The 13,752-nt window shown below is 44.5% G+C and overlaps 1 protein-coding gene across 2 annotated transcripts; it reads left to right on the top strand.

The window, feature by feature from the left end:
- Positions 1-2,221: 2,221 nt before the first annotated feature.
- Positions 2,222-12,836, top strand: LOC125942900 (uncharacterized). 2 transcript variants are annotated; one of them, XR_007465407.1, is made up of 3 exons: positions 2,222-3,050; positions 7,366-7,428; positions 12,826-12,836. XR_007465407.1 is itself a non-coding variant. In XM_049661150.1 (3 exons), exons 1-3 carry the CDS (start codon positions 2,484-2,486, stop codon positions 7,548-7,550), a joined length of 336 nt encoding a protein of 111 aa, XP_049517107.1. In that variant the 5' UTR covers positions 2,222-2,483; the 3' UTR covers positions 7,551-7,765. The 2 variants fall into 2 exon arrangements, 1 of the variants encoding a protein (XP_049517107.1); XM_049661150.1 differs by lacking the exon at positions 12,826-12,836 and having other exon boundaries at positions 2,222-2,571; positions 2,780-2,842; positions 7,366-7,765.
- Positions 12,837-13,752: the final 916 nt, after the last annotated feature.

The following is a 13,752-nucleotide window of genomic DNA, read 5'->3' as shown; positions in this document are numbered from 1 at the left end:
CACGGCCATTAAATACTTGAACAAACTACCCACCCCCGCCCCCCCCCCATATTAAAGCCTGCCGCACAACATTAAAATTCAAGAGAGATACGAAGAAATATTTACTAACGACACTAGTGGCTACAGACTCATTACTATGAGTCTATATTGTGTACAGAATTATTTTCCAGTTTTCAATGCTTCTGTATTTATCTAATGTATTGATAGCTTTTATTTATGTTTTATTCTATATCTCCCTTTGCCTTCTTTTTTTTCCTCCTTCTTTTTAGATGTTTTATATTTTTTGTCGCATAGTCTATATAACACTTGTACTTTGCGTATTGTGAGCATATATTTGTTTCTAATTATCCGTTAAACTAACCTCGTGTTCTTTGATATGTGTCATTCCTATGTTTCCATAACGTGTCAATTTATTTATTTATTCATAAGCTGTATGTATTTCATTTGCCTGTATTTTGAACTTCTATTATTGTAAGCGCCTTTCTTGTATTTGACTATTTGCTTCACTAACTTCGTGTATTCTGATGTCTGTTGCTGTTATGTTGCCTTAATGTATTAATTATTGCATTGTTAAATTACTAATAGGAGGTCCCCCTGACAGTTCTTGTAACTCCGGGACCTCCTTCTGTACTAATGATGAATGATGAAATAAAATAAACGGAGTCAACTCGTCAAAAATCTTTACGTTCTCGTACGTTTCTTTCTGCTTGAGTACAAGAAATGGAGGGTCATTATTTTCAACACCTTCGCCAGTGTTGACCGCGGTAGCAGCTTGGTGTTTTGTCGGCAGCAACGACTCCCGCTCCTCGTACTTTTTAAGGAGATTGATGTAGAAGGTACCTTCTCGTGTGCCTAAATCTACGACGAAGTCGATGTCGCTTCTCTTGACAATAATAGTAAATGGTCCCTTCCAGGTCATTATTAGATTGTTGTTGTCGGATGGGAGCAGAAGTAACACTTTGTCTAACACGGCAAGGTGTCGAACGTTCGCCTTCCGGTCATAATATTGCTTCTGGGTCCACTTCCACCTTCGAAGTGCCTCATGGGCAAGTTCGCACGTTCGGCGTAACCGATCTTGCAGCTCCACAACGTAGCCGTACGTTGTTTTTGTCTCGTCATGCAGTTGGCTTCCCGACCATAGCTCCTTGAGGATTGCCATCGGTCCTCGTACGTAGCGTCCATATAGCAGATAAAAGGGCGAGAAACCCAAGCTTGCCTGTGGGACTTCCCTGTAGGCAAATAACAGTGGGGCTAAGTATCCGTCCCACTCTTTCAGGCTTTCTTGGCACATCTTCCGGATCATTTGCTTTAACGGTCCGTTAAAGCGCTCCACTAGACCATTCGCCATTGGATGGTAAGGCGTGGTTGGTAGCTGTTTAAAAGACAGCAGACGGCTTAACTCTTTCATGAGCTGCGAGGTGAATTGTGTACCTCGGTCGGTTACTATTTCTCGTGGAATTCCGACCCTGGAAAATATCTCAAGCAATGCCTCGGCAATTATTTCACTGGTGATGCTTGGCAACGCAACCGCGTCTGGATAATGGGTTGCAAAGTCCACCATGGTATAGTTGGCAAGTTAAATTCTCCAAGCCAATCAACGCATACATAGTGTGACTATATGTAGCAATACATCGCTAGTGACCCTATATAGGGTATTCGAGTGACGGAGCATGCAAATAAATGTGTCTTTCGCCGGTCAATAGCGCTGCATCGATGAGGAGGTGCTTGAGCAGCCGCTCAGTGAAGCCCTGCCGAAAGATATGTTTTATAACGGAGAAGCAGGAAATCCTAACCGATGCGCAGTTTACTACGTCTGCTCAAATCCCTCCCTTAGTACAGTTGGCAAGTTAAATTCTCCAAGCCAATCAACGCATACATAGGGTGACTATATGTAGCAATACATCGCTAGTGACCCTATATAGGGTATTCGAGTGACGGAGCATGCAAATAAATGTGTCTTTCGCCGGTCAATAGCGCTGCATCGATGAGGAGGTGCTTGAGCAGCCGCTCAGTGAAGCCCTGTCAAAAGATATGTTTTATAACGGAGAAGCAGGAAATCCTAACCGATGCGCAGTTTACTACGTCTGCTCAAATCCCTCCCTTAGTATAGCTGGCAAGTTAAATTCTCCAAGCCAATCAACGCATACATAGGGTGACTATATGTAGCAATACATCGCTAGTGACCCTATATAGGGCATTCGAGTGACGGAGCATGCAAATAAGTGTGTCTTTCGCCGGTCAATAGCGCTGCATCGATGAGGAGGTGCTTGAGCAGCCGCTCAGTGAAGCCCTGCCGAAAGATATGTTTTATAACGGAGAAGCAGGAAATCCTAACCGATGCGCAGTTTACTACGTCTGCTCAAATCCCTCCCTTAGTATAGTTGGCAAGTTAAATTCTCCAAGCCAATCAACGCATACATAGAGTGACTATATGTAGCAATACATCGCTAGTGACTCTATATAGAGCATTCGAGTGACGGAGCATGCAAATGAGTGTGTCTTTCGCAGGTCGATACCGCTGCATTGATGAGGAGGTGCTTGAGGAGCCGCTCAGTGAAGCCCTGCCCAAAGGTATGTTTTACAACCGAGAAGCAGGAAATCCTAACCGATGCGCAGTTTACTGCGTCTGCTCAATTCCCTCCCTTAGTATAGTTGGCAAGTTAAATTCTCCAAGCCAATCAACGCATACATAGAGTGACTATATGTAGCAATACATCGCTAGTGACTCTATATAGAGCATTCGAGTGACGGAGCATGCAAATGAGTGTGTCTTTCGCAGGTCGATACCGCTGCATTGATGAGGAGGTGCTTGAGGAGCCGCTCAGTGAAGCCCTGCCCAAAGGTATGTTTTACAACCGAGAAGCAGGAAATCCTAACCGATGCGCAGTTTACTGCGTCTGCTCAATTCCCTCCCTTAGTATAGTTGGCAAGTTAAATTCTCCAAGCCAATCAACGCATACATAGAGTGACTATATGTAGCAATACATCGCTAGTGACTCTATATAGAGCATTCGAGTGACGGAGCATGCAAATAAGTGTGTCTTTCGCCGGTCAATAGCGCTGCATCGACGAGGAGGTGCTTGAGCAGCCGTTCAGTGAAGCCCGGCCCAAAGGTATCTTTTACAACCGAGAAGCAGGAAATCCTAACCGATGCGCAGTTTACTGCATCTGCTCAATTCCCTCCCTTAGTATAGTTGGCAAGTTAAATTCTCCAAGCCAATCAACGCATACATAGTGTGACTATATGTAGCAATACATCGCTATAGTGACTCTATATAGAGCATTCGAGTGACGGAGCATGCAAATGAGTGTGTCTTTCGCCGGTCAATAGCGCTGCATCGACGAGGAGGTGCTTGAGCAGCCGTACAGTGAAGCATAAGAATGGATAGTTGGGCGAGTTGGTACGGTAACATATTCTTGATATAAGCGCGAAGAAGACACGGACGGAGGCGGAAGGAGAAAGGACGAGCGCTAACTCACAACTAAATCTTTATTGGGAATAACAAACATATATATACATATATATAAGTGATTGCAAAAAACCGTAGCAAAGAAAACATCACATGGTCAAAAGGATAGCAGTTACCAGACAAATCTAATCAGGAAATTGTGAAGCCGCAAAAATTTAGACAAGAAAAAAAAAGAAAGAAAAAACTCTACTTCGCACTGACGCACGTGCTGAGCAAATATTGAAATTCACCTTCTGACAATGATAATGATGCCTGGCTAACACAAGTTTCTCCTAGTCTTTTAAAGTGAAATGCCTCAATAATTTCGCGTGTAGTTTGGCATTTGTGTCTAGAAAGGACTTTTGTGTCCTCAAACAATGGCCTACAACCGCACGTAAAACAATGCGAGGCTAGATGAGAAGCGTTGGGGTTGTTAAGAGAATGCTGATGTTCCTTTAGTCTAATATTGAGGCATCTGGCGCTCAGTCCAATATAAGCTTTACCGCACTTGAGTGGAATGTGATAGACTATGCCTGTGTCACACTGTGTTAAAGGGGACACGTGCCTAACGCCACAATCCTTTTTTTCTTTTTACTCCCCCCCCCCCCCCCCGCTCAAGTTTCCTTTTTATGATAGGGCACATCCTTGACAACTTACGGGGAGCCGAGAAAACCGTATTGACGTCGTACCTACTGGCTACATTCCGTAAACCATGTGACAACTTGTGCACATAGGGCACCACTGCAAACCGCTCTTTTTTCTGTTTTTCTTGCTGTTTTTTTGCAGCACTCTTGACCCATTTTGAAAGCTTTTCGCAGGTTAGGGATAACAAATGTGCTGGATATCCAGCTTTCTTTAGCCTATCTAGCTGTTGCGAAAAACTTTGTTGCATACAGTGTGTACATGACTTAGCGATAGCGGACCTAAGTGCTGAATAAACAATCCCCTGTTTTACAAGTTTCGAATGGCAAGAAGAAAAATCAAGTAGTGGTTTTTGTGCCCTTGGCGAATAGCACCAACAGACATGTTCCTGTTGGAACGTGAGGCATAGATCTAAAAACTGCAAAGTATTATTCTGGATAAGCTCAAGCGTGAAACCCAGGCCCCCACCACATTCTTTAAACACTTTTAAGATATCGGTAGCTTTTTTGGTGTAGTTATCACTTGAACAAAACACGAGGTAATCATCTACGTATCGAAATGTACGTACTGTCAAGTCCTTTAGATTGTTCTGTAGCTTTCTATTGACGTGACTTAGGTACAGATCACTCAAAACTGGTGCAACTTTTGAGCCAATGCAAACTCCGGATTTTTGTACATACATTGAACTACCCCACTTTATCCTAATATTGTCTGGGTAAAACAACAAAAGCTCCAAAAAAGATTCTAACGGCATACCAGAGTGCTGTGTAAACTGGAACTCATCATTGAAGAGCGTAACCGCTTCTTTAACACTACACATAAGTTCTTTTTGTGGAAGCGAATAAAAAAGATCTTCTACATCAACACTGATAGCCGAGCACTTTCCTGGATTATTATCGGTTAGGAACAACACAACATCTTCAGAATGTCTTATCAGGAAAGGATCTTGAATGCCAACTGAAGCCAGCACATTATGTAAAAAGGTTGACAAAAGGTACTGCCACGTTCCTTTTTCAGAAATAATGGCTCTAAAAGGTACATCAGGCTTATGAGTCTTAGCGCTGAAAAATATGTCAAGGTGTAGTCCTTTAGATTTCTTTACCCCCGACGCGAGGCGCTCAAGGCCAAATTGCTCAAGCAATCCAACCGCGGTTTTCTTAACTTTATTTACGTTGGTCTTTTTTGAAAGAAAACTCTTATCGATAGCATTTTGAGCTTTTTGAGTGTACAAATCTTCAGGAATAACAACAAAGAAGCCTTCTTTATCCGCTGTAACCAACCTTAGCTGATGTTCCACGAAATAACGCGACACACTTGCTAAGTTGTCTGACTTACGTTTTTGGGGTACTGTCTTGGAAATCACTGCTACACACTCAGTCACACATCGTGGTCGAAAGTCTTCCCTAGTCCATCGTGAAATCGATCTGCACAAGCTAATCTTTTCCGGAGGGGATAATTCAGGTTCGCAGGCAAACTTGGGTCCTTTGCACAGAATATTCTTGATACTTCCTGGTAGTTGTTGACTGCCGAGTACCAACACCTTTCCTTGGTCACTTGTTGGCTTGTCCTTCTTCGGCAACAATAAAGATTCAGTTGTGAGTTAGCGCTCGTCCTGTCTTCTTCCGCCTCCGTCCGTGTCTTCTTCGCGCTTATATCAAGAATATGGTAGTGTGAAGCCCTGCCCACAGGTATGTTTTACAACCGAGAAGCAGGAAATCCTAACCGATGCGCAGTTTACTGCGCATCGGTTAGGATTTCCTGCTTCTCGGTTCAATTCCCTCTCTTAGCATAGTTGGCAAGTTAAATTCTCCAAGCCAATAAACGCATACATAGAGTGACTATATGTAGCAATAAATCGCTAGTGACTCTATATAGAGCATTCGAGTGACGGAGCATGCAAATAAGTGTGTCTTTCGCCGGTCAATAGCGCTGCATCGACGAGGAGGTGCTTGAGCAGCCGTTCAGTGAAGCCCTGCCCAAAGGTATGTTTTATAACGGAGAAGCAGGAAATCCTAACCGATGCGCAGTTTACTACGTCTGCTCAAATCCCTCCCTTAGTATAGTTGGCAAGTTAAATTCTCCAAGCCAATCAACGCATACATAGGGTGACTATATGTAGCAATACATCGCTAGTGACCCTATATAGGGCATTCGAGTGACGGAGCATGCAAATAAGTGTGTCTTTCGCCGGTCAATAGCACAGCATCGATGAGGAGGTGCTTGAGCAGCCGCTCAGTGAAGCCCTGCCGAAAGATATGTTTTATAACGGAGAAGCAGGAAATGCAAACCGATGCGCAGTTTACTACGTCTGCTCAAATCCCTCCCTTAGTATAGTTGGCAAGTTAAATTCTCCAAGCCAATCAACGCATACATAGAGTAACTATATGTAGCAATACATCGCTGGTGACTCTATATAGAGCATTCGAGTGACGGAGCATGCAAATAAGTGTGTCTTTCGCCGGTCAATAGCGCTGCATCGATGAGGAGGTGCTTGAGCAGCCGCTCAGTGAAGCCCTGCCGAAAGATATGTTTTATAACGGAGAAGCAGGAAATCCTAACCGATGCGCAGTCTACTGCGTCTGCTCAAATCCCTCCCTCAGTATAGTTCGCAGGTTAAATTCTCCAAGCCAATCAACGCATACATAGAGTGACTATATGTAGCAATACATCGCTAGTGACTCTATATAGAGCATTCGAGTGACGGAGCATGCAAATGAGTGTGTCTTTCACCGGTCAATAGCGCTGCGTCGACGAGGAGGTGCTTGAGCAGCCGTTCAGTGAAGCCCTGCAGAAAGATATGTTTTATAAGGGAGAAGCAGGAAATCCTAACCGATGCGCAGTCTACTGCGTCTGCTCAAATCCCTCCCTCAGTATAGTTCGCAGGTTAAATTCTCCAAGCCAATCAATGCATACATAGGGTGACTATATGTAGCAATACATCGCTAGTGACCCTATATAGGGTATTCGAGTGACGGAGCATGCAAATAAATGTGTCTTTCGCCGGTCAATAGCGCTGCATCGATGAGGAGGTGCTTGAGCAGCCGCTCAGTGAAGCCCTGCCGAAAGATATGTTTTACAACCGAGAAGCAGGAAATCCTAACCGATGCGCAGTTTACTGCGTCTGCTCAATTCCCTCCCTTAGTATAGTTGGCAAGTTAAATTCTCCAAGCCAATCAACGCATACATAGAGTGACTATATGTAGCAATACATCGCTAGTGACTCTATATAGAGCATTCGAGTGACGGAGCATGCAAATGAGTGTGTCTTTCGCAGGTCGATACCGCTGCATTGATGAGGAGGTGCTTGAGGAGCCGCTCAGTGAAGCCCTGCCCAAAGGTATGTTTTACAACCGAGAAGCAGGAAATCCTAACCGATGCGCAGTTTACTGCGTCTGCTCAATTCCCTCCCTTAGTATAGTTGGCAAGTTAAATTCTCCAAGCCAATCAACGCATACATAGAGTGACTATATGTAGCAATACATCGCTAGTGACTCTATATAGAGCATTCGAGTGACGGAGCATGCAAATAAGTGTGTCTTTCGCCGGTCAATAGCGCTGCATCGACGAGGAGGTGCTTGAGCAGCCGTTCAGTGAAGCCCGGCCCAAAGGTATCTTTTACAACCGAGAAGCAGGAAATCCTAACCGATGCGCAGTTTACTGCATCTGCTCAATTCCCTCCCTTAGTATAGTTGGCAAGTTAAATTCTCCAAGCCAATCAACGCATACATAGTGTGACTATATGTAGCAATACATCGCTATAGTGACTCTATATAGAGCATTCGAGTGACGGAGCATGCAAATGAGTGTGTCTTTCGCCGGTCAATAGCGCTGCATCGACGAGGAGGTGCTTGAGCAGCCGTACAGTGAAGCATAAGAATGGATAGTTGGGCGAGTTGGTACGGTAACATATTCTTGATATAAGCGCGAAGAAGACACGGACGGAGGCGGAAGGAGAAAGGACGAGCGCTAACTCACAACTAAATCTTTATTGGGAATAACAAACATATATATACATATATATAAGTGATTGCAAAAAACCGTAGCAAAGAAAACATCACATGGTCAAAAGGATAGCAGTTACCAGACAAATCTAATCAGGAAATTGTGAAGCCGCAAAAATTTAGACAAGAAAAAAAAAGAAAGAAAAAACTCTACTTCGCACTGACGCACGTGCTGAGCAAATATTGAAATTCACCTTCTGACAATGATAATGATGCCTGGCTAACACAAGTTTCTCCTAGTCTTTTAAAGTGAAATGCCTCAATAATTTCGCGTGTAGTTTGGCATTTGTGTCTAGAAAGGACTTTTGTGTCCTCAAACAAAGGCCTACAACCGCACGTAAAACAATGCGAGGCTAGATGAGAAGCGTTGGGGTTGTTAAGAGAATGCTGATGTTCCTTTAGTCTAATATTGAGGCATCTGGCGCTCAGTCCAATATAAGCTTTACCGCACTTGAGTGGAATGTGATAGACTATGCCTGTGTCACACTGTGTTAAAGGGGACACGTGCCTAACGCCACAATCCTTTTTTTCTTTTTACTCCCCCCCCCCCCCGCTCAAGTTTCCTTTTTATGATAGGGCACATCCTTGACAACTTACGGGGAGCCGAGAAAACCGTATTGACGTCGTACCTACTGGCTACATTCCGTAAACCATGTGACAACTTGTGCACATAGGGCACCACTGCAAACCGCTCTTTTTTCTGTTTTTCTTGCTGTTTTTTTGCAGCACCCTTGACCCATTTTGAAAGCTTTTCGCAGGTTAGGGATAACAAATGTGCTGGATATCCAGCTTTCTTTAGCCTATCTAGCTGTTGCGAAAAACTTTGTTGCATACAGTGTGTACATGACTTAGCGATAGCGGACCTAAGTGCTGAATAAACAATCCCCTGTTTTACAAGTTTCGAATGGCAAGAAGAAAAATCAAGTAGTGGTTTTTGTGCCCTTGGCGAATAGCACCAACAGACATGTTCCTGTTGGAACGTGAGGCATAGATCTAAAAACTGCAAAGTATTATTCTGGATAAGCTCAAGCGTGAAACCCAGGCCCCCACCACATTCTTTAAACACTTTTAAGATATCGGTAGCTTTTTTGGTGTAGTTATCACTTGAACAAAACACGAGGTAATCATCTACGTATCGAAATGTACGTACTGTCAAGTCCTTTAGATTGTTCTGTAGCTTTCTATTGACGTGACTTAGGTACAGATCACTCAAAACTGGTGCAACTTTTGAGCCAATGCAAACTCCGGATTTTTGTACATACATTGAACTACCCCACTTTATCCTAATATTGTCTGGGTAAAACAACAAAAGCTCCAAAAAAGATTCTAACGGCATACCAGAGTGCTGTGTAAACTGGAACTCATCATTGAAGAGCGTAACCGCTTCTTTAACACTACACATAAGTTCTTTTTGTGGAAGCGAATAAAAAAGATCTTCTACATCAACACTGATAGCCGAGCACTTTCCTGGATTATTATCGGTTAGGAACAACACAACATCTTCAGAATGTCTTATCAGGAAAGGATCTTGAATGCCAACTGAAGCCAGCACATTATGTAAAAAGGTTGACAAAAGGTACTGCCACGTTCCTTTTTCAGAAATAATGGCTCTAAAAGGTACATCAGGCTTATGAGTCTTAGCGCTGAAAAATATGTCAAGGTGTAGTCCTTTAGATTTCTTTACCCCCGACGCGAGGCGCTCAAGGCCAAATTGCTCAAGCAATCCAACCGCGGTTTTCTTAACTTTATTTACGTTGGTCTTTTTTGAAAGAAAACTCTTATCGATAGCATTTTGAGCTTTTTGAGTGTACAAATCTTCAGGAATAACAACAAAGAAGCCTTCTTTATCCGCTGTAACCAACCTTAGCTGATGTTCCACGAAATAACGCGACACACTTGCTAAGTTGTCTGACTTACGTTTTTGGGGTACTGTCTTGGAAATCACTGCTACACACTCAGTCACACATCGTGGTCGAAAGTCTTCCCTAGTCCATCGTGAAATCGATCTGCACAAGCTAATCTTTTCCGGAGGGGATAATTCAGGTTCGCAGGCAAACTTGGGTCCTTTGCACAGAATATTCTTGATACTTCCTGGTAGTTGTTGACTGCCGAGTACCAACACCTTTCCTTGGTCACTTGTTGGCTTGTCCTTCTTCGGCAACAATAAAGATTCAGTTGTGAGTTAGCGCTCGTCCTGTCTTCTTCCGCCTCCGTCCGTGTCTTCTTCGCGCTTATATCAAGAATATGGTAGTGTGAAGCCCTGCCCACAGGTATGTTTTACAACCGAGAAGCAGGAAATCCTAACCGATGCGCAGTTTACTGCGCATCGGTTAGGATTTCCTGCTTTTCGGTTCAATTCCCTCTCTTAGCATAGTTGGCAAGTTAAATTCTCCAAGCCAATAAACGCATACATAGAGTGACTATATGTAGCAATAAATCGCTAGTGACTCTATATAGAGCATTCGAGTGACGGAGCATGCAAATAAGTGTGTCTTTCGCCGGTCAATAGCGCTGCATCGACGAGGAGGTGCTTGAGCAGCCGTTCAGTGAAGCCCTGCCCAAAGGTATGTTTTATAACGGAGAAGCAGGAAATCCTAACCGATGCGCAGTTTACTACGTCTGCTCAAATCCCTCCCTTAGTATAGTTGGCAAGTTAAATTCTCCAAGCCAATCAACGCATACATAGGGTGACTATATGTAGCAATACATCGCTAGTGACCCTATATAGGGCATTCGAGTGACGGAGCATGCAAATAAGTGTGTCTTTCGCCGGTCAATAGCACAGCATCGATGAGGAGGTGCTTGAGCAGCCGCTCAGTGAAGCCCTGCCGAAAGATATGTTTTATAACGGAGAAGCAGGAAATGCAAACCGATGCGCAGTTTACTACGTCTGCTCAAATCCCTCCCTTAGTATAGTTGGCAAGTTAAATTCTCCAAGCCAATCAACGCATACATAGAGTAACTATATGTAGCAATACATCGCTGGTGACTCTATATAGAGCATTCGAGTGACGGAGCATGCAAATAAGTGTGTCTTTCGCCGGTCAATAGCGCTGCATCGATGAGGAGGTGCTTGAGCAGCCGCTCAGTGAAGCCCTGCCGAAAGATATGTTTTATAACGGAGAAGCAGGAAATCCTAACCGATGCGCAGTCTACTGCGTCTGCTCAAATCCCTCCCTCAGTATAGTTCGCAGGTTAAATTCTCCAAGCCAATCAACGCATACATAGAGTGACTATATGTAGCAATACATCGCTAGTGACTCTATATAGAGCATTCGAGTGACGGAGCATGCAAATGAGTGTGTCTTTCACCGGTCAATAGCGCTGCGTCGACGAGGAGGTGCTTGAGCAGCCGTTCAGTGAAGCCCTGCCGAAAGATATGTTTTATAAGGGAGAAGCAGGAAATCCTAACCGATGCGCAGTCTACTGCGTCTGCTCAAATCCCTCCCTCAGTATAGTTCGCAGGTTAAATTCTCCAAGCCAATCAATGCATACATAGAGTGACTATATGTAGCAATACATCGCTAGTGACTCCATATAGAGCATTCGAGTGACGGAGCATGCAAATGAGTGTGTCTTTCGCAGGTCGATAGCGCTGCATCGATGAGGAGGTGCTTGAGCAGCCGCTCAGAGAAGCCCTGCCGAAAGATATGTTTTATAACGGAGAAGAAGGAAATCCAAACCGATGCCCAGTTTACTGCACCTGCTCAATTCCCTCCCTTAGCATAGTTGGCAAGTTAAATTCTCCAAGCCAATCAATGCATACATAGAGTGACTATATGTAGCAATACATCGCTATAGTGACTCTATATAGAGCATTCGAGTGACGGAGCATGCAAATGAGTGTGTCTTTCGCAGGTCGATAGCGCTGCATCGATGAGGAGGTGCTTAAGCAGCCGCTCAGTGAAGCCCTGCCGAAAGATATGTTTTATAACGGAGAAGCAGGAAATCCTAACCGATGCGCAGTCTACTGCGTCTGCTCAAATCCCTCCCTCAGTATAGTTCGCAGGTTAAATTCTCCAAGCCAATCAACGCATACATAGAGTGACTATATGTAGCAATACATCGCTAGTGACTCAATATAGAGCATGCGAGTGACGGAGCATGCAAATAAGTGTGTCTTTCGCCGGTCAATGGCGCTGCATCGACGAGGAGGTGCTTGAGCAGCCGTTCAGTGAAGCCCTGCCCAAAGGTATGTTTTACAACCGAGAAGCAGGAAATCCTAACCGATGCGCAGTTTACTGCGTCTGCTCAATTCCCTCCGTTAGTATAGTTGGCAAGTTAAATTCTCCAAGCCAATCAACGCATACATAGAGTGACTATATGTAGCAATACATCGCTAGTGACTCTATATAGAGCATTCGAGTGACGGAGCATGCAAATGAGTATGTTTTTCGCAGGTCGATAGCGTGCATCGATGAGGAGGTGCTTGAGCAGCCGCTCAGTGAAGCCCTGCCGAAAGATATGTTTTATAACGGAGAAGCAGGAAATCCAAACCGATGCGCAGTTTACTACGTCTGCTCAATTACCTCCCTTAGTATAGTTGGCAAGTTAAATTCTCCAAGCCAATCAACGCATACATAGAGTGACTATACGTAGCAATACATCGCTAGTGACTCTATATAGAGCATTCGAGTGACGGAGCATGCAAATAAGTGCGTCTTTCGCCGGTCAATAGCGCTGCATCGATGAGCAGGTGCTTGAGCAGCCGTTCAGTGAAGCCCTGCCGAAAGATATGTTTTACAACGGAGAAGAAGGAAATCCAAACCGATGCCCAGTTTACTGCACCTGCTCAATTCCCTCCCTTAGCATAGTTGGCAAGTTAAATTCTCCAAGCCAATCAACGCATACATAGAGTGACTATATGTAGCAATACATCGCTATAGTGACTCTATATAGAGCATTCGAGTGACGGAGCATGCAAATGAGTGTGTCTTTCGCTGGTCGATAGCGCTGCATCGATGAGGAGGTGCTTGAGCAGCCGTTCAGTGAAGCCCTGCCCAAAGGTATGTTTTATAAGGGAGAAGCAGGAAATCCTAGCCGATGCGCAGTTTACTGCGTCTGCTCAATTCCCTCCCTCAGTATAGTTGGCAAGTTGAATTCTCCAAGCCAATCAACGCATACATACTGTGACTTTACGTAGTGATATAATCTCGACCGGGTGAGGTGGGTCGTCACCGCAGGAATCTGGAGACGACGATGAAGGCAGACATCGTGATGATGAAAAATAGAAAAGATTGTATTCACTTCATTGGTACATGGTTTTGACTCTATCCGAGTCTCGAGCAGTTCTGTCTAACATGGGGGCCAGGACGCCCTTAAATCTCCTCGTGGTGGCTGATGTTTCCTTCGGGGAAGTCCTCTCTCCGGTGGTCAAGTTGACGACCTCCTCTCCCTCGGGTCCTCCTTCTTGGTAGCTCGCCGTTTTCGTCTGATCCGGTCGTAGAGGTGAGACGCTTTCTCGGGGATGAAGGGGATTATCTCGTCACGGGAAAAGCGCTGGGGCTTGCTTCCCACATTTCAGAGATACAGATTCCAGGAAAATCATAACCTGCCGATGACTCCTTCGGGGAACTTGTGGAAGTGTCAGACCTCTGTCGGGCGGTCAAGTTGACAACCTCCTCCCCCTCAGGTCCTCTTCTTTGGTAGCTCGCCCTTTT

This window comes from Dermacentor silvarum, chromosome 2 (assembly GCF_013339745.2).
Source record: "Dermacentor silvarum isolate Dsil-2018 chromosome 2, BIME_Dsil_1.4, whole genome shotgun sequence".
Lineage (NCBI taxonomy): Eukaryota > Metazoa > Arthropoda > Arachnida > Ixodida > Ixodidae > Dermacentor > Dermacentor silvarum.
The sequence above is the reverse complement of the archived record's forward strand: the minus strand, read 5'-3'. Positions and strand labels throughout refer to the sequence as shown.